The sequence below is a fragment of the Polypterus senegalus genome, chromosome 14, assembly GCF_016835505.1.
Source record: "Polypterus senegalus isolate Bchr_013 chromosome 14, ASM1683550v1, whole genome shotgun sequence".
Taxonomy (NCBI): Eukaryota; Metazoa; Chordata; class Cladistia; order Polypteriformes; family Polypteridae; genus Polypterus; species Polypterus senegalus.
Genome location: NC_053167.1, coordinates 136,116,604 through 136,138,033, shown reverse-complemented (window position 1 = coordinate 136,138,033; position 21,430 = coordinate 136,116,604). Strand labels below are relative to the sequence as shown.

The 21,430-nt window shown below is 38.4% G+C and overlaps 1 protein-coding gene across 1 annotated transcript in view; it reads right to left on the bottom strand.

The window, feature by feature from the left end:
• Positions 1 to 1,750: 1,750 nt before the first annotated feature.
• The window catches only part of cpt2 (carnitine palmitoyltransferase 2), a 44,291-nt gene continuing 24,611 nt past the window's right edge, over positions 1,751 to 21,430 (bottom strand). Inside the window, exons 4-5 of the mRNA XM_039734791.1 lie at positions 8,909 to 10,216; positions 1,751 to 2,674 (exon numbers count right to left, since the gene is read on the bottom strand). Coding sequence (XP_039590725.1) covers positions 2,343 to 2,674; positions 8,909 to 10,216 — 1,640 coding nt within the window. The 3' untranslated portion in view covers positions 1,751 to 2,342. The remainder of the gene's footprint in view (positions 2,675 to 8,908; positions 10,217 to 21,430) is intronic.

The following is a 21,430-nucleotide window of genomic DNA, read 5'->3' as shown; positions in this document are numbered from 1 at the left end:
CCGTGCCACTCACCCTGTAATGTAACTATGGATAACCAAAATGCTGGTGAACCTTGAGAATGGAAAGGTGCTGTATAAATTAATTTTTTTTATTATTAATATTAATAATCCAGGAAGAAAACGTGACAGAATTGTTAAATTTGTGTTTGTGTGGGCTCCAATGGGGCGCCCACCTCCTGTAAGTGCTTACTTTGAAAGAAATGAAAGACGCTGTTTATAAACCCTTATTGGGCAGCAGTCACTTCAAAAAGGAGAACTACCCGAGGACTGTGTGGAAGCTGACCTGGACACAGACGGGCAGACACTCCAATGTCACCCAACACACGTTATTATACAGGGAGTGCAGAATTATTAGGCAAGTTGTATTTTTGAGGTTTAAAAGAATTAAACCTGTTTAGTCTCAAGCAGAGAAGACTGCATGGGGGGCTTAATCCAGGTCTTTAACTAGGCAAAGAAAATCCGAGCACATCACCCCAGTCTTAGCGTCACTACACTGGTTACCTGTGCCATTTAGAATTGACTTTAAAATGCTGCTGATGGTTTACAAAGCCTTCAATGATTTGCTCCATCTTACCTCCATCTATGCCTCTCACCTTACAATCCAAATCGTAACCTTAGATCTTCAAATGAGGGTCTACTTAGAATTCCAAGAGCTAAACTTAAAAGAAGTGGTGAGGCGGCCTTCTGCTGTTAGGCACCCCAAATCTGGAATAGCTGACCGATAGAAATTCACCAGGCTGATACGGTGGAGCACTTTAACAAACTGCTGCGAACTCATTATTGTAACATGAGCTTCATTTTAGTGTAATCCTGATGCTTTGTATATGCATTTAATTAGTGGCTCCACAATCCGTACTAACCCCTACTTTCTCTTCTATTCTTTTTCCGTTTTTTTCTTTTTGCCGATCTGCGCCACCACCACCTGATCAGAGCACCGTGATGTCCTTACATTGAAGTCCACGTGACCGTCGTCATCAAGTTCTCCCATGTGAACCCTGAACATCATGCGGACTGATTGAGGTCATTGATGTTAGGTAGAATGCCTAGAGGCGGCTGGGTGGTCTTGTGGCCTTGGTACCCCTGCAGATTTTGTTTTTTTTCTCCAGCCATCTGGAGTTTTTTGTTTTTTTTTTGTGCTCCCTGGCCATCGGACTTTACTTTTATTCTGTTCATTTTATTTTTTAGATTTTATCTCTTTCTTCATCCTCTAAAGCACTTTGAGCTCCATCATTTGCATGAAAATGTGCTATACAAATAAATATTATTGTTGTTTAAAATCCTCAAAGGCATCGATAAAGTAGACCCAGCAACATTCTTCCAGCTTAACAGTGAATCACATACGGTACTTGGGGGCATCAGTGGAATTGAAAGGGAAGAGCATTTAGGACTAAAGACAGGAAGCACTTCTTTACCCAAAGAGTTGTGGGACTCTGGAACAAAACTACTGAGACGGAGTTGAAGAAGAAAAGCCTTGAGAGCCTTTAAGAAGAATCAGGATGAGATACTGGGATGGCTGAGCTATTAGCTAAACAAACAAGCTCGATGGACTGAACGGGCTCTCGTTTGTCACATTTTTGATGTTTTTATATACCATCTGTGAGAGGGCTTTGTGCCAGCAAGATGAGCTACGCCCATGGATTGATGACTGTGATGAAAATCACACTAATGTGTCAAAATCAATCAATCAATCAATGTGTTACCTGCTTGCCAGTGCTCACGCGCCGGGATACATTGATGAGAGACAATACAATGACGGCCATGTCTTTTATTAAGTCACAATTTAATGATTAGATTTAAAAACACCTGAGTCGCCACCTAAATAATTAAAATTTCACTTAAGGGTAGCAGTTGGCACAGCTGGCAGAGGCAAAGAGATATTACCAACACTCATGCTGGTTGAGATTTAAGGCAGGTGGAAGGATGTTTAACATTCATGATTGTGACCTTTAGGATGAAGAGCAGCCATGTTTCTATTACGCTGCCAGTAAGGCACTTCAGATCACCAATTCACGCAACAAAAAAGGCCCACAGGTCAGTTGTGTGACCCACCAGCATACCAACTTCTCCATCTTTAAGCCAAAACATATGAATTCCCATACAACACACCCATGGGGAGTGGCGAGACCTCTTCGTCATCAAACCCAGGAGTAACATCTCTACCTTGAGTGTGAAAGACTCAAATCGCAGGCCGTTATGTTTTTTTTTTCCCCACTTTACAATCTATGGTAGCGACAGTCCCAATGTATTTTCACTAATGCCCTTAAAAGAAACAGCTCCATGATTCCTTCAATAGCGGTTAGGTGGCGTAAAAACTGCCACGTGCATGTCACACTACTGGACACCTAGCTGTGAGGTGCATGGCCATCCAGCACCGTGAAGATGTCCTCCAAAGACTTGTGAATACACTGCAGGAACTCGGTCACGTTTCGGGTTGGGTAGCTGGAGATGTTGCACCCAATCCAGTGGTCATGTACGCCATAGCCCACCCCATAGCCGTCAGCGACTACCGGCCCAAAGCCGCCCAAGCGTACAGCTGGACTTGACAGCGTGCTGGTGGACAAAACGTTGTGATTGATGGCTGCGTAGGCCGGGTCCTCGTACAGACTGGGCAGTGGTTGACCTCGGGAGTTGGCCAGGTAGCGTAAAGCAAATAAGTGGCGGTCAAATCCTTGGCCTTTGGAGAAAAACAAAACAAAGACAAAGTATCAGACGTTAACTTCAGGTGCCAAGGTTTGAGAAGGTAACTTCTACGTTCAAATGGCAAGAAGAGAAAGACAGACAAGCATAAAGTAGGAAGATATGGGAGGTTTAGACAAGAACAAGGAAAATGGCTGCAGCTCATCATTTTCTACGGACCCAAACTTCTTCCGCTATCATCAAGTTTAGATATGAAAATCCCAAAACTGATACTTTATAATCTATTCTCCATAAATACAGTTCTCTTTGTGGAGAAATCAGTATGAAATCCTAATTGTCCCGAGTACATGTGCTTATCAACATTCAACACGTCACCAATCCCAGTGCCCATGATTATTAAGTATTACTACCTTACCTCAAAATGTCTGCCTTCTTGATGTGAAATAATGACCTTGCCTTGAAATGTCTTCACTCTTTACGTGGTGGCTCTGATGCGAAGGATCTGCGCTGGTATCCCAAAGGTTACCGGTTTGAATCCCCCTCACTACCAAAAGAGATTCTACTCTGCTGGGCCCTTGAGCAATAACCTGCAATGCTCCAGGGGCACACGCTGTACATTGGCTGACCCTGCGCTCTGACGCCAAGGGGTATGCAAAAACTTTTTTCACGTTATTATTATGGGGTGTTGTGTGTAGAATTCTGAGGGAAAAAATGAATTTAATCCATTCTGGAATAAGGCTGTAAACATAAACAAATGTGGAAAAAGTGATGCGCTGTGAATACTTTCCGGATGCACTGTATCAACCTGGCACGCTCTATTTTGGAGGTTGTCTCACTCTTCAGTGCAAACATCTGGTGTGAACACACCTGCACTGACGAAAGTGAATGTGCTAACTGACTGAGCAGACTCACCGAGACGTTAATCTCTCCAATAACTACCCGACATGGTTTAAAGTTTGGATTCCTGGATGTCACCCAGATGGCCCAGGACCGAATGGCAGTATGAGAAGTAGGCCACTTACCTTAAGACAGTGTGGTCTAGTGACCACAGCATTATGACTTGGCATGGTCTTCCATTGTCCATGTCTGCAATTATTTCCCCAATAGTTTGTTTTTTCTTCTACATTTTGGGGTAAAGAGTACATCTGTTATATACTGCCTTTCACATCTCTCTTATTATATAGTGCAGGGGTCCCCCACTCCGGATTTCTGGAGGACTCCAGTAGCTGCAGGTTTTCTTAATTAGTGATCTGTTTTTGCTGCATATTAACTTCTTTTGAATGATTTTTGAAGACTCAGAACCCTTAATTTCTTTTCCCTTAATTTGTAGCCAAACAATAATGAGATACAAAATGAGCCAAAACAAGACTAGCAAACTGTGACCATCACACAACATCTGAAAATAAAGAAAGATGAAGGTCTTATGAATGTTTATCTACACAGGTCCCTAAAACATTTTAAACACAGCTCTTAGAAATACCACAATTTCAGAAATGTCTGCTATTGCACAATGAGAGCAGCAATAAGCTATGGAATTAAAGAACGGGTTTAATTAACAGCAAGAACCGGCACCTAATTAAGCTGCTGGTTGGAGTGAAACACGTTGAAGTTTGAGGCCCTGACTTAGTTGGTCTTCTCTCGGTTTCCTCAATTCACATTTCATTTCTTTTTGGGTGTCATTTAATGAAAGAAATGAAGCCATTCAGAGGAACAAATCTTTAAAAAACAAGTCAATTAAAATGAAAGGAAAAGGAGTTAATTAGCAGCAAAAACTGGTCCTCAAACTCCAACCGATTTCACTCCAATTCGTTGTCCTTCTGTTCTTTTATTTCGTGGCTTGTTTCTGGACTCATTATGCAATAGCAGACATTTCCAAAATTATTGATTTCCTCTTTTCTAAGAGCACACTGTTAAAATGTTTTGGGGACCTGAGCAGATCAGTATTCCTGAGACCTTCATCTTGGTTTATGTTCAGATATTGTATGATGGTCACAGTGTGCTGGTATCTCACTATTGTTTGGCTGCTAATTAAGGAAAAAGAAACAATTGAGGGGGCTGAGTCTTCAAGAGCAAGTCAATTAAAATGAATTCAAAAGAAGTTAATTAGCAGCAAGAACAGGTCACTGCATAAGAAAAGGGCTAGAATGAAAACCTGCAGCCACTGGGGCCCTCCAGGACCGGAGTTGGGGACCTCTGATATAGTGTCTTTTCTACCTAAATCAGTTACATAATCCCTACTTTTACAGTATATCTGCCAAGGCACTGGAAATTATGCATGTTGGCTTGAAAGACAAGTAAGAATTGTACATATGGTGGGGTGACTACTGCTACAAAGTCATCAAAACTATTGACCTGACTGACTCTGCAGCTCAGAGCAGATTCTTACGACACAGTTGCACAGTATCCTAAATGTGTCATTCACCTTAGATAAAGTAACATATGCAGTGCCCTCCATAATGTTTGGGACAAAGACATTTTTTCCTTGATTCACCCCTCTGCTCCACAGTTTAAAATTACAAATCAAACAAACCAGATGTGATTAAAGTTCACATTGCAGTCTTTCATGTAAAGGGACAGGCATACATTTCGGCCTCTGTATTTCTGTTCATGAAGTCTTCTGCAGATAGTTCGGCCTCCTGAAGACTGTATGATCTGTCAGACGCGTGTTTGGGGATTTTTCATTACCAGAGTGAGGATTCTTCTGTCATCAGCAGTGGAGGTCTTCCTTGGCCTATCAGTACCTTTTAAGTCTTAATTTTATCTCTAGCACGTTCAACACCATCCAACCCCTGCTCCTTAGGGACAAGCTGACCGAGATGGGAGTAGATTCATACCTGGTGGCATGGATCGTGGACTATTTTACAGACAGACCTCAGTATGTGCGTCTCGGGAACTGCAGGTCTGACATTGTGGTCAGCAGCACAGGAGTGCCGCAGGGGGACTGTACTTTCTCTGGTCCTGTTCAGCCAACACACATTGGACTTCCAATATGATCCGGAGTCCTGCCACGTGCAAAAGTTAGCTGACGACACTACTATCGTGGGCTGCATCAGGAGTATAGGAAGCTAATCAAGGACTTTGTTAAATGGTGCGACTCAAACCACTTACACCTGAACACCAGCAAGACCAAGGAACTGGTGGTGGATTTTAGGAGGTTCAGGCCCTTCATGGACCCCGTGATCATCAGAGGTGACTGTGTAGAGGGTACAGACCTATAAATACCTGGGAGTGCAGCTGGATGATAAACTGGACTGGACTACCAATACTGATGCTCTGTGCAAGAGAGGACAGAGCTGACTATACCTCCTTAGAAGGCTGGCGTCCTTCAACATCTGCAATAAGATGCTGCAGATGTTCTACCAGACAGTTGTGGCGAGCGCCCTCTTCTACGTGGTGGTGTGCTGGGGAGGCAGCATAAAGATGAAGGATGCCTCACACCAGGACAAACTGGTGAGGAAGGCAGGCTCTATTGTAGGCACAGAGCTGGACAGTTTGACATCCATGGCAGAGCGACGGGCGCTGAGCAGACTCCTGTCAATCATGGAGAATCCACTGCCTTCCACTGAACAGGATCATCTCCAGACAGAGGAGCAGCTTCAGCGACAGACTGCGGTCACCATCCTGCTCCACTGACAGACTGAGGAGACCCCACACTATGCGACTCTTCAATTCCACCCAGGGGGGTAAACACTAACATTATTCAAAGTTATTGTCTGTTATACCTGCATTGTTATTACTCTTTAATTTAATATTGTTTTTTGTATCAGTATACTGCTGCTGGATTATGTGAATTTCCCCTTGGGATTAATAAAGTAAGTATCTATCTATATCTATATCTATATCTATATATATCTATATCTATATATATCTATATATATCTATATATATATATATATTACTGAGCTCCCCAGTGTGATCTTTCTTCTTCATGATATTCCAGACAGCTGATTTTGGTCATCCTAAGGTCTCACTGATGTCCCAAATGGTTTTATTCTTACTTGTCAGCCTCATAATGGCTTCTTTGACTTTCATTGGCACAGTTCTTATCCTCATGCTTAACAATGGCAGCTACAGACTCCAAAGGGTAGAAGCAAGCCGAGGTATCTTATGAGGCCATGAAACCCACCTGAGGAATCACAAACACCAAGGACACCAATTGTGATGCCCAGCATGTAGAAAAAGTGTCGTGTGACCAAAATGTTTGCAAATCCCCCTAAATGAGAGTCTGCAATGTGCATTTTAATCACGATATCTGAATTGTAATATTAAACTTTGGGGGGAAATCAAGGAAAAATGGGTCTTTGTTATAGTTTGCAAAAAAGAACTTTAAAGAGCCTGTCCATTATAAGGGATGCTTATAATGCAAACTGAAAACATGCAGGTTATGATGAACTTGACAAATAAATGTCAAGTGGGGTATCTTTATATCTAATACGCTACCGTGGCTGTCCGTTTGTCTGTCTAGGATTTTAAATCACCTGTAGCTCGCAAACCGTTTGACCTGAAATTTGGTACACATATCCTACGTGACGTCTACTATCCACTTTTGGGGTGATGATTGATCTCCAAGGTTATTCCTCTTTTTATTTTTATTTAATTTTATTGTAGAATCAACTTCGACAGCGGCCAGCAGGGCGGACGTGCAGCGCATAAATACGGGTGCCGTTCTCCTCCCTACCACCTTCGCCGTCACTTCCCCTACCGCTTCATATCTTAAATCATTCTTGAGGCCCATTAAAAGACTTAAATTTTTCACATAAGTTGGCACTTAAGAAAACGTACTAAGTAATTGGAACACAAACACTGACTTAATCAGTTTGAACGCGAAAAGATGCCGACAAAAGAAGAGAAGCAGCGGGCCGCTAGGGTGGAGAAAAGAAGAGCTGCTCAGGAAGCAGCAAGCGCATCAACCTCTGAGCAAACGAATGATAAACGTACAGAGAAAGAGGATGATGTTCAAGTCAAGTGGATTCACTAAACGATATCATGCAGTGCGCCATTACTGCTTATATTATATTATATCTTCTTCTATAATACGCTTCCGTGGCTGTTCGTTTGTCTGTCCAGGATTTTAAATCACCTGTAGCTTGCAAACCATTTCACCGATTGACCTGAAATTTGGTACACATATATCACGTGACGTCTGCTATCCGCTTTCGGGGTGATGATTTTTATAACTCTTTTTATTTTTATTTTATTTTATTGTAGAAGCGTCTCCCTGCAGCGAGCAAAAGGGCGGCCAGGCGGCACATGCATATGGGTGCCGTTCTCATTCCCTACCACCTTAGGTAATCATTCTTAAGACTTAAAACATACTAAGTAATTGCAACACAAACACTAACAATCAGTTTTAACGCAAAAAGATGCCGACGAAAGAAGAGAAGAAGCGGGCCGCTAAGGTGGAGAAAAGAAGAGCTGCTCAGGAAGCAGCAAGCGCATCAACCTCTGAGCAAACGAATGATAAACAGAGAAAGAGGATGAGGACTAGGAATGCTCAGGTCAAGTGTATTCACTGCATGTTATCGTGTGTGCAGTGCGCCGTTACTTGTCTTCATTTAATACCCTAATGTTGCTCCGTTTGTCTGTCCAGGATTTTAAATCACCTGTAGATCGCAAACCGTTTGACCTGAAATTTGGTACACATATACTACATGACCTCTACTATCTGTTTTCGGGGTGATGATTGACCTCCAAGATTATTCCTCTTTTTATTTTTATTTAATTTGATTGTAGAATAAACTCTCTGCAGCGGGCAACAGAGTGGCCATGAGGCACATGTATATGGGCGCCGTTCTCATTCCTACCACCTTCGCCGTCACTTCCCCTAACTCTTCATATCTTAAATCAATCTTGGGGCAGATTGAAGACTTAAGTGCGAGCTTAAGTGAAAAATTAAGAAAAACGTACTAAGTAATTGCAACACAAAAACTGACACAATCAGTTTGAACGCGAAAAGATGCCAACGAAAGAAGAGAAGAAGCGGGCCGCTAGGGTGGAGAAAAGAAGAGCCGCTCAGGAAGCAACAAGCGCATCAGCCTCTGAGCAAATGAATGATAAACGTACAGAGAAAGTGTAAGAAAACTAGAAGTCAAGTGGATTCACTGCAGCTTATCGTGTAGTGTGCCGTTACTGGTTTCTAATAATTTTCCACTAACTGGATCTTCTCATTCATTTCCTCACAGGAACTGACACGCAGAGAAAGCTTATATGTGGAATAAGTTTTCTCAAAAGCTGCACACTTCTGATAGTCAAACAGAACAAAGCATCTCACCCATGGCTGCCTCTCGTGTCAGCTTCCCGTGGTACTTGGAGCATTCTTCCACCATCTTACTCAGCTCAGACACCGAATGCTTGCTGGGCTCCCTGACAAATGCATGGGCACACTTTTTAGTATATGAGGACGCTGGGCGGATCGTCTCTGTACGGCCATGTAAGAAGGCAGCAGTACTGCAGGATTCGTAGGTGGCCACTGTCTGACCGTATTGCCACAGAAAGGCCATCTGAAATGCCAGCTGAGCCACGGCATCTGGGCTTACTTTTTTCTGCTTCAGCAGCTCCTTGCCTCCTTTCTTGAACTCCATGGCACCAATCTTCAGCCTGCTAGTGACTGCTTGAAAGTTCTCCTTGGTTTTGGTAATGGCTTCACGGAGTGGTGCCTCAAGGTTGAAGTCTAGTCTGCGCACAGCTAAGGAAGACTCGGCATCTGGGGCAGGAATCGAATCCGGGCCAACCGCTGGCCTTTCGGTGCTATCTTTTAAAACTTCATTTCCAAAACGCAGAACCGCTACACCATCACCCCAAGAATGCTCAAAATTGACTGCAGCCACTCCGTGTTTAGCCATAATGAGACTAAAGGATTTGTCAAACCAGCGGTTCTGTCCGTCTCCGTGCAGCATGTTGTGGGAGATGTCGACATGGTCCTTCAGGGATTCGTCGTCCAGACAAAGGCAGAACAAGGCACTGTCAACCTTTGCAAGCGCTTCCTCATTTCCAGCAGCCAAAAGCTGTTCCCGGAGAGCCGCCCAGGTGTCTCTGTTCTCACTCGTCAGGATACCCAGAGGAAACGCTTGAGGCGGTGTAGGATCTGAAAGAATAAATTTTAGGTGGGCTTGAATCTTGGTCGGCTTAAGCAAATTGCCATCTCTGTCCAAAACGTCAAAGATGTACATGTGACCCTTCCTCATCACGAGAACATGCTTTGCCGTTGGGTCGGTAAAGAGTTCGTCACGGTCCTTCTTTGGGATCCGTGTGGAGTTAAAGAGACGGAAATACTGTGACATGTCCAGTGGGTAGGCATTTACCATGTAGGCACCGTACCAGGAAAGCGAGGATGGCACAAAGCGAATAATCCTCTTAAAGCTGTCCGTGTCACTCTTGGCCGGGTTCAGGTGGAACACCTCTGGCTCCAGGTATCCAGCACGGAGAGTCTTCATGAATCGGACCGCCGACACGGTCATGTTTGTGGCCCGCAGCAGCTGATCATTATACTCTGGCTTGGGGTTCGCGTTGAAGCATAAGAAAGGGTTGAAGTTTAGCACTATTGATTCACGTGCCGCCAGGTACATGTCAAACCAGGGCCCTAGAAAGAAGACAGGAGCAGCATCAGATGAAGTTCAGAAATACAAAACAGTGAGAAAACATGAAGTATGTCTTAATGGCTAAGGAGAAAAGCCAAAAACTATAAGATGAATTCAAAATGGCAGCTCAGACCTGCCTCTGCTTTAATTACCTGAAAACGAATTTCCTCAATAATCAAGTAGAGGCCTCACTATTTGGGGTCCTCATCCCCTGCACTGGGCAGTTCCCTAGAATTAGCTGATGCCTCTGTAATAGACGACTCCAGAATGAGCGGGCATCATGTGTGGTGTGGCCTGGACTGATATTGTAAATACTATACTGTAGTTTCTTGTATTTAATTGGCTTATTTTAAAATAATTGTGTCATTTCTACAGAGTTTTTATCAGGAAGCATACAATAGCCAGTTTTATTTTTAGACCTACAGTCCAAATCCCAAAAGTATCAGAACAGCAAGGCCAATTAATTTGTTTTTGATGAGCATTGAAGACATTTTTGTGTGCAAGATCAAAACATGAATATCAGAAGAGAGATCGGACTTTCAGCTTTTAATCTCCGATATTTACATCTCGATATGTTACACAACATACAGCAGAGCACATTTTGCATAAAACCGCCCAGTTCTGAACAGCGTGCCTAACTGAACAAGCTGGGATCGTGCTTCCCCAAGGTAGCACATGGTGTATGTAACATGTCTATAACAGAACAGTAATATTCTGTCAGCTTTACTACCCTCTGCAGTGCCCTGTGGCCCTGGGCTGAGCAGGTACAACCCTAAAGTTAACTCTACAGTTCAGCTGTAGATGTCTCTGAGCTCAGATGGTGACATCCAAGCTTTAATCAGCTGTCTAATGAAGTGTTGGCGAGGTTTCTTCACGATAACCAAGATGTGGTGTGCTTCCTTGTAGTCATCAGTAATGACAACTCCAGAATATTTTAAGCGGCTGATCCCCCTCCACGGCATATGATGTACATGGGACTGTGGTTTGTAATCTGCACCCTGAAGTCTATAACCATGGCACCCCTCTGTCAGAAGGAAAATCTCCTCTTTACAAGTCTTCTCAGCATTGTTGGTCAGCAGCCCTACACTGTCGGTGTCATCACTAGGATTTTTATCATCTAAGATAAAAACAGTTTGTACTAAAAAATTAGAAGCTCGGAATTTGCACATTTAGTTTTTTGTTTGTTTTTGGTAGACTGCCAAATACTTTCAGGTCAAATGGGACACACTGTGGATCTGGAGTGTCTGCTAGCGCACAATTTATTCTATGTCATGAATTTACAAATATTTTTACATGATTTTTATTTATTTATTTATTCCCTTGGCAATCTTTGGAATCTAATCATGTTCATTATAATAACAATAATAATAATAATAATAATAAGATACAAATAATCACTGCGGGGCGGCACAGTTTGTTTCCCGCCTTGCGCCCTGTGTTGGCTAGGATTGGTTCCGGCAGACACCTGTGACCCTGCAGTTAGAATATAGCGGGTTGGATCATGGATGGATATTTATTTATTATTTAGTCTTCTCCGTTTGTCTGGGTCAAATTTTGCAATCAATTATTTACCCACTTTTACCAAACTGATTTTCTGCAAACTTCACATGCATGCTGATCTCCGGTGACAATGCAATAATTCATCAGTTTTGACCTCAGATCAGTATGTTAATTGCGCTAAATTTACATTTCTCATTTCCTTATATTATACTTGTAGCAATAACACAATCTATCTATCTATCTATCTATCTATCTATATCGTCACACACGTGTGAGTAGGAGGCAGCTAAAACATCCGACCGGGAGGCGGAAGAGTGCGCAGACCGTCTTTCTCAGTCCGTCCCTGCAAGGTTCCGGCGCCTCAGAAGACTTCACTACCGGTGCCGCCCCTTTGCTAAGGTCACATCCTGTACAGGCCTTTAAAACCTCCATCTTTGTCTCTGATATTCAGTTCTGTATACATACATACATACATACATACACATATATATATACACAAATATACATATATATATATATATACAAACACACACACACATATATATATATATATATATATATATATATACATACACATATATATATATACATACACATATATATATATATATATACACACATATATATATACATATATATATATATATACAGACATAGATATATTATATATATATATATATATATACAGACATATATATATATATATATATATATATATATATACACAGACATATATATATATATATATATATATATATATATATATATACAGACATATATATATATATATATATATATATATATATATATATATACAGACATATATTATGAGGGGCCGTTCAGGAAAAAAAAGATTGGTTTGTAAATATATACATTGGTTCAGATATTTATATCGGTTCAGATACATTGGTTTGAATATATACATTGGTTTTAATACATCCATTCAGATATATATTTCGGTTCAAATATATACATTGGTTGAGATACATCCGTTCAGATTTATACATTGGTTTGAATAGATCGGTTCAAATATTTACATTGGTTGAGATATATATATTGGTTGATATACATTGGTTTAAATATATATATTGGTTCAGATAGATCGGTTCAGATATATACATTGGTTGGGATTTATGGGCAGGCACAACGCGGTCACCCATGTTTAGCATCTCCCTTTTGCTTCATCATTGCTTCAACACTGTTGTAATTATTGTGAACATTTTATACAAGCAGCATACGCTTGTCTGTCGCGTTTTGTTTCGTAAGCCCTATTTGTTGGGGCCCTCGATTTCAAAGCACTTTTTTTCCTTTCATTATTTAAAACACTCGCGCAGATACCGCCTCTTAGCCTCGCTCCGTCCCGCCCCGGCTCATTGTACCCGCCTCACTCGCTCCCTCTTGTCCCTCCCATGACAGATTCTTCTCAAAAGCAGAGTTACTAGAAAGCATTAATCACAACCACAGTACGTCCCATTTTTTCACCTCCTCAGACGCTGGTTTATCATTGGTGGAAAGCCGCCTGGTGACATCTGTTATTCCGTATTGGCAGCATTTCATTAAAGAGCGATCTGCTTCAGCAAGGAACTTAGTCCTGTTTGCTGAAAGAATGTTATGGAGGAAAACACTGGAGTTGCTCTGTTTCTTTAAATGTTCATCAGGGATCAAAATGACCAGAATATTCCCGCATCACAAATAACTGATGTTTAACTATTTTTATAGTAAAACTAATAAAACCACACACAACGCATACGCCACACACACACTCACACTCACAAATCGTGGGTCGACGTACTACTGATTAAGCGTATCTGTCAAGGACGATTATTTTTTCACCCCATAAAACAGATTCTTCTCAAAAGCTGAGTTACCAGGAAGCATTGAGTGCAACCGCAGTACCTCCCATGTTTTCACCTCAACAGACGCTGATTTATCATTGACCAAAGCCGCCCGGTGATTTCTGTTATTCCGTATTGGCAGCATTTCATTAAAGGGCGATCTGGTTCAGCAAGGAACTTAGTCCTGTTTGCTGAAAGGATGTTATGGAGGAAAACACTGGAATAGCACTGTTTCTTCTGAATGTTTATCAGTGATCAGGGACCAGATTGATCAGAATATTCCTGCTTCACAAATAACTGAGGTCTGTTTTTATTGTAAAACTGAGAAAACCAAACACACGCTACAGTACACAACACAAATACTCAAACTCACACATCGTGGGTCGCACATACTGCTGATTAAGTGTATCTGTCACGGACGATCATTTTTTTTTTTACCCAATAAAACTTTAGTTCGTCAAAGTTAGAAAGCAGCGGTGATTTCTATTATTCCTTATTGGCAGCATTTAATTTAAAGATGATTCACTTCAACAGGTGAAAGAGTCTCTTATTTTGATAGGGCGATCTTTTTAGGCTTAAGCATTTTTGATTGACTTACAAAAGAAAATAGCTATTACTTACCCGTAGTGCTCAAAATTATAATGCGCGTATCTATAAGGAAGAGGTGGTGGTAAGATTGCTGACTCGCAGTTAAATGATCACTGGTTTGTGTCCGGGGGGCTTCCTTTCTGTTATTTTATTTATTTACTTATTTATTTTACAAATTGCTTTGAGTAGTAAGAAATGTAAGGAATTAATAACAATAATAATAATAGTATTATTATTATTATTATTATTATTATTATTATTATACGTGTGAATGCATGATCAAATTCAGCCGCTGCGTAGTGGGGTATGAATAAGGACAATACCACGAGTTCATTGAAATAATTACACAGCAAGGTGCACACGCAATGCAAACATAATGTGTATATTATTGAAGTAAAGGTTCATATAAATTAATTATATTCAACTTTTTAACAAGTTGAGAGATGTCAACTGGTTAAAATGCACGAAATTATACATGTATTGCTTTATAGTCCACACATAGTGTATGTATATTATTAAAATAATGATGTAAAATTCCTATAAAATGGTATAGAATCTGCGTCGTAGACTTATTTTGTGTCAAATTTCTTCAAAGAAGTTTTTAATTAGTTTGCTTTAAAAAAATCTTACGGCAAACATGTGAACCGTTGAAAATCGCTGATCTTAATCAATTTGTTTTAACGCATGCTCCGTGCAAAATGCTGTCATATCTGTTAATAAACATGCACGCACAGCGATGTCCTGATGTCTGCGTTCTAAGGCTGCAGGTAAATTAAACGCTATTGACATTTTACTGGGGTGCTCTGTGATTGAGGGCGGACAGTAAACTTTGGTAAAATGATGAGCTCGTTAAAATAAATGTAGCAATCCATTGTCATGCTATAAGTGACAGCTTGCTCTTAAACATTTACACAGGTGGTTTTTCCTGGGAATAAAAAAGGGGAAAAATCCACGGAAAGGTTTTGTTGTTGAACTCAAATTTCACCTCCGCCATGTGAGCCAATCAAAACTATTGGAATGAAATATACAGTAGTTCTATATAAATAAATAAATAAATTTCCTATCACACCCACCCTTTCACCTCCTGTACATTGGAGAGGATTCTCATTTTCACAGCAGGTGCAATTATCCTATAAAACACATAGGAGTTCTCTGCACCGTTTTTCATGGGAGATTAAAACTCATCAAATGTATTTAAAAAACTTTTAGCAGCCTGTGGCATTCCTTATCTGCTGTGGTCCATTACAAAATGAACACCAGGCAGTTACAATTGTGCACAGTTTCTTTAATAAGTCTATTAGACAGTCTTTTATAACGTTTTCATATCGAGTGTGTCTCTTAATCCCTTCTAGCAGAGGAGACACTTATTTCCACAGCTTGGTCTATGCTGTAGAAACGCGTGCCCCCGTCTTCTGCTTGTAAATTAACACTGGAATTACAAAACTGTCCATAGTTTATTTAAAGAGATTGAAGGAAGTCTTCTATATCACTTTTTGTTTACTATGTCCTTACTCATCCACTAATTAAAAATCAAGCGCTTACACTGTCTTTTTAAGTATGTCTATGAAAATCGCTGTGAGTAGCCAGAAAAATGCTATATAAATGTAATATATTATTATTATTATTATTTTGGTTTTTTAAATCCAAATAAACCTGATAGGACTTCTTCCAGGATATGTGCCACTCTAGGGTACCAACAAAGTCAAACTGATTAGGACATTTTGTGATCAGTTTGTTTAAAGTATATTAAACAAAATATAACTTTTCATCATCTTCTCATTTCTAATTTGGCATTTCAGGATACAGTACAGTATATACTGCAAATATACATTTAAATTGTAACCGCTGATAATTATTTACTGTGCTTGCGTTTTCCATAAAACAGCATCAATATGTGCACAAAGTATAAGTGATAAAACACACAAATTCTGACATTAGCATGACTGTTGAAGGAAAAACATGTATTAGAAAGTATTCTATGGAGTTTTCATAAATTAATCAAACCTTTTGAGTTTTCTTAATATATTTTGTAATCAGGTTTTTAAATTTTTTTTTATTTTTACTGCCACTTCACAGATCAACAATCCCCAACATGGTCACTGTCAGAATAAGTCTTTTAACTTTTTCCTGTGTCCATTAATACATTTTCTTGGTTTCACTACCCATCTGAAAGAGTTGGCATCAGGTTGGGTGGCACTTTTAAACTGTAGTAGTATGAGCAAGCGTCAGTGTGGTAAGCACTAGTTTGGCATTTCTTTCCGTCTCATTTTTTGTCCTGGGCCCAAGCCTGTAAATCTCTTTTGTAAATGGGTGGCTTGGATAGAGGACAGATACCAACAATTTTCAAGGCTATATTAAAACAATACTAAAAGATATTTGTGTATGTGTGTTGTAGTGCCCCATGTTGTAAGTGTTAGATCCATTGAAGAAGTCAACTTAAACAAAGAAAATGTACATTTTACAGGCTTGTTTGAAGTGTTTTACATTATAACCATATTTTTAATTGCTGCGTGAATATAATTTTTTAAAGAGGATGACCTTTACTATTGTCAAAAAAGACAAGCAGAGCAACAGGAGGAATATGAAAGTTATTTGTTGAGTTTAGGAGACAAAGGATACTTGTAAGGAAGTTCATGCCAGTGCTATTGGTGTACATTCTGGAATTTATAAAACTGCTGAAATTATTTCAAAAAAATGTTACTGGCCTGGTTTTATGCTGACATTAAAATGGCTACGTTTTCTGATAATTATAATCATTATTTTAATTAAAAGACTATAATTGTCAGAACAGATTCAATAAAATGTTTTAATATCTCAGTTGCTGTTTGTCGGACTCTTTAATTGACTTGTCCTACAAATGTGGATATTTGGTACTTCATTTGACAAATAATATGAATTTTTCCAAGTCTCATGTATTTCATATAGATAGATAATTAGATAGAACTTGTACTCTAAGGGAAAATGTGCTTCTTTTTTTAACAGAGGCTGAATGAATAAATAAATTAATATTAATATAATGAAAAACAGCCAATCCAATAAAATTGTCTAATGTTCATTCTGCAAGCAACAGTTGAAGCTCACAACTCTGACGCAAAAGCTCAGCTGTAGAAGTGAGTGTCCCTTTGAGTGGAGAGGATAATGGGACACAGTAGACTTGAAAGTTATATAGATGACTTTCAACAATCTTTTACCATGGATTTCAGACAATATTAGTTATCCAGGGTTCATTTTGAAAGAGCAGACAGGGTGCACACAAGCCCATGGATCTGCTCTAGCCATGGAAATGAGTGTTGCCTGTAGGGAATAGGATGCAAACACATAGTGGAGAAGATTATATAGAAAACTATATCTACAACCTTTTAAAATCAATTTTACATATTTTTAACTATTTTGTATAATCAGCAGTCAGAGGGCACACATTTTACAGCTCTACAGCAGCCATGGAAAATGAGCGTCCGACCAGTGGATGAGACATGCGTTTTCATTCCAATAGTTTTAATGACTCACATGGCTTGAGGTGAAATTTGAGTTCAAAACAAAACATTTCCCGTGGATTTTTTCCCCCTTTTTTATTCCCAGGAAAAAACACCTGTGTAAATGTTTAAGAGCAAGCTGTCACTTATAGCGTGACAATGGACTGCTACATTTATTTTAACGAGCTGTCTTTTAAATGTCTTTGTAAAGTGTTACTAGGCGTCGAGCAATGTATTATTATTACTGATATTTTACTAAATCTTACTATCCACGTTTCTTTGTTGATGATCCCCGTTGAAGAATTTTTTGGTAACAGAACAGTAAACACGCCAAAACGACTAAAAAACACAACTGACGACTGGTATTTTTCGATATCATTTTAACAAAGTTTACTGTCCGCCCTCAATCACAAAGCACCCCGGTAAAACGTCAATAGCGTTTAATTTACCTGCAGCCTTAGAACGCAGACATCAGGACATCGCTGTGCGTGCATGTTTACTAACAGATATGACAGCATTTTGCACGGAGCATGCATTAAAACAAATTGATAAAGATCAGCGATTTTCTACGGTTCACATGTTTGCCGTAAGATTTTTTTAAAGCAAACTAATTAAAAACTTCTTTGAAGAAATTTGACACAAAATAAGTCTACGACGCAGATTCTATAGCATTTTATAGGATTTTTATATCATTATTTTAACAATATACATACACTATGTGTGAACTGTAAAGCAATCATGTATAATTTCGTGCATTTTAACCAGTTGACATCTCTCAACTTGTTAAAAAGTTGTATATAATTAATTTATATGAACCTTTACTTCAATAATATACACATTATGTTTGCATTGCGTGTGCACCTTGCTGTGTAATTATTTCAATGAACTCGTGGTATTGTCCCTATTCTTACCCCACTACGCAGCGGCTGAATTTGATCATGCATTCACACGTATAATAATAATAATAATAATAATAATACAATTGTTATTAATTCCTTACGTTTTATAGCCTTTCTTACTACTCAAAGCAATTTGTAAAAATAAATAGGTAAATAAATAAAATAACAGAAAGGAAGCCCCCTGGACACAAACCAGTGATCATTTAACTGCGAGTCAGCAATCTTACCACCACCTCTTCCTGTTAGATCACGCGCATTATAATTTTGAGCACTACTTTTTATTTTATACTGTCATAAACAAATTACATCAAAAGTTTTTAAAAAGGCAATTTGAAGCAAAGAGGGTAAGTAATAGCTATTTTCTTTTGTAAGTCAATCAAAAATGCTTAAGCCTTAAAAACGATCGCCCTGTCAAAATAAGAGACTCTTTCACCTCGTTGACGTGAATCATCTTTAAATTAAATGCTGCCAATAAGGAATAATAGAAATCACCTCGCTGCTTTCTAAATTTGACTAACTAAAGTTTTATTAGGTAAAAAAAAATGATCGTCCGTGACAGATACACTTAATCAGCAGTATGTGCGACCCACGATGTGTGAGTTTGAGTATTTGTGTTGTATGCAGCGTGTTTGGTTTTCTCAGTTTTACAATAAAAATAGACATCAGTTATTTGTGAAGCAGGAATATTCTGATCAATCTGGTCCCTGATCACTGATAAACATTCAGAAGAAACAGTGCTATTCCAGTGTTTACATCCATAACATCCTTTCAGCAAACAGGACTAAGTTCCTTGCTGAACCAGATCGCCTTTAATGAAATGCTGCCAATACGGAATAACAGAAATCACCGGGCGCTTTCGGTCAATGATAAACCAGCGTCTGTTGAGGTGAAAAATGGGAGGTACTGCGGTTGCGATCAATGCTTCCTGGTAATTCAGCTTTTGAGAAGAATGTGTTTTATGGGGTGAAAAAATAATCGCCCTTGACAGATACGCTTAATTAGTAGTACGTGCGACCCATGATTTGTGAGTTTGTGAGTGTGTGTGGTTTTGTTCGTTTTACTATAAAAACATCAGTTATTTGTGATGCGGGAATATTCTGGTGAGTTTGATCCCTGATCAACATTTAAAGAAAGAGAGCAACTCCAGTGTTTTCCTCCATAACATTCTTTCAGCAAACAGGACTAAGTTCCTTGCTGAAGCAGATCGCTCTTTAATGAAATGCTGCCAATACGGAATAACAGATATCACCGGGCGGCTTTCCACCAATGATAAACCAGCGTCTCATGAGGTGAAATATGGGAGGTACTGCGGTTGCGATTAATGCTTTCTAGTAACTCTGCTTTTGAGAAGAATCTGTCATGGGAGGGACAAGAGGGAGCGAGTGAGTGAGGGTACAATGAGCGGGCGGACGGAGCGGAGGCTAAGAGGCGGTATCTCTGCGAGTGTTTTAAATAATGAAAGGAAAAAAGTGCTTTGAAATCGAGGACCCCCAACAAATAGGGCTTACTAAACAAAACGCCGACAGACAAGCGTATGCTGCTTGTATAAAATGTTCACAATAATTACAACAGTGTTGAAGCAATGATGAAGCAAAAGGGAGATGCTAAACATGGGTGACCGCGTTGTGCCTGCCCATAAATCCCAACCAATGTATATATCTGAACCGATCTATCTGAACCAATATATATATTTAAACCAATGTATATCAACCAATATATATATCTCAACCAATGTATATATTTGAACGGATGTATTCAAACCAATGTATATATCTGAACGGATGTATTCAAACCGATGTATATATCTCAACCAATACATCCCAACCAATGTATATATTTGAACCGAAATATATATCTGAATGGATGTATTAAAACCAATGTATATATTCAAACCAATGTATCTGAACCGATATAAATATCTGAACCAATGTATATATTTACAAACCAATCTTTTTTCCTGAACGGCCCCTCATAATATATGTCTGTATATATATATATATATACAGACATATATATACACAGACATATATATATATATATATATATATATACAGACATATATATATATATATATATACAGACATATATATATATATATATATATATACAGACATATATATATATATATATATATATATATATATATATATATATATACATATATATACAGACATATATATATATATATATATATATACATATACATATATATATATATATATATATATATATACACAGACATATATATATATATATATATATATATATATATATATATATATATATATATATATATATATATATATACATATATATATATATATATATATATATATATATATATATATATACATATATATATATATAGATATATATATATATATATATATATATATATATATATATACATAAAAATACCCATATTGCATAGTAGTAGTGTGTAAAGAAGTTATGAAAGGAAACATTTTAATAATAACGTAATATGATTGACAATGTAATTGTTTTGTCATTGATATGAGTGTTGTTATATATATATATACATATATGTATATATATATATCTGTATATATACATATACATATCTATATATATACTATATATATATATTTATATATATAAATCTATATATATATATCCACATATATATATATATATAGGGGTATATCGATTATATAATTAATAATTAATATATAGGCTGTGTATATATATATATATATATATATATCTGAATTAATCTTGATATATATCGTATGTACCCATGATTGGCAGCTGAGAAGTAAAAAGAAAAGGAAACATTTTAATAATAACGTAACATGATTGACAATGTAATTGTTTTGTCATTGTCATGAGTGTTGTTGGTATATATATATAAATATATATATATATATACCATCTATACACATATATATATGTATATATAT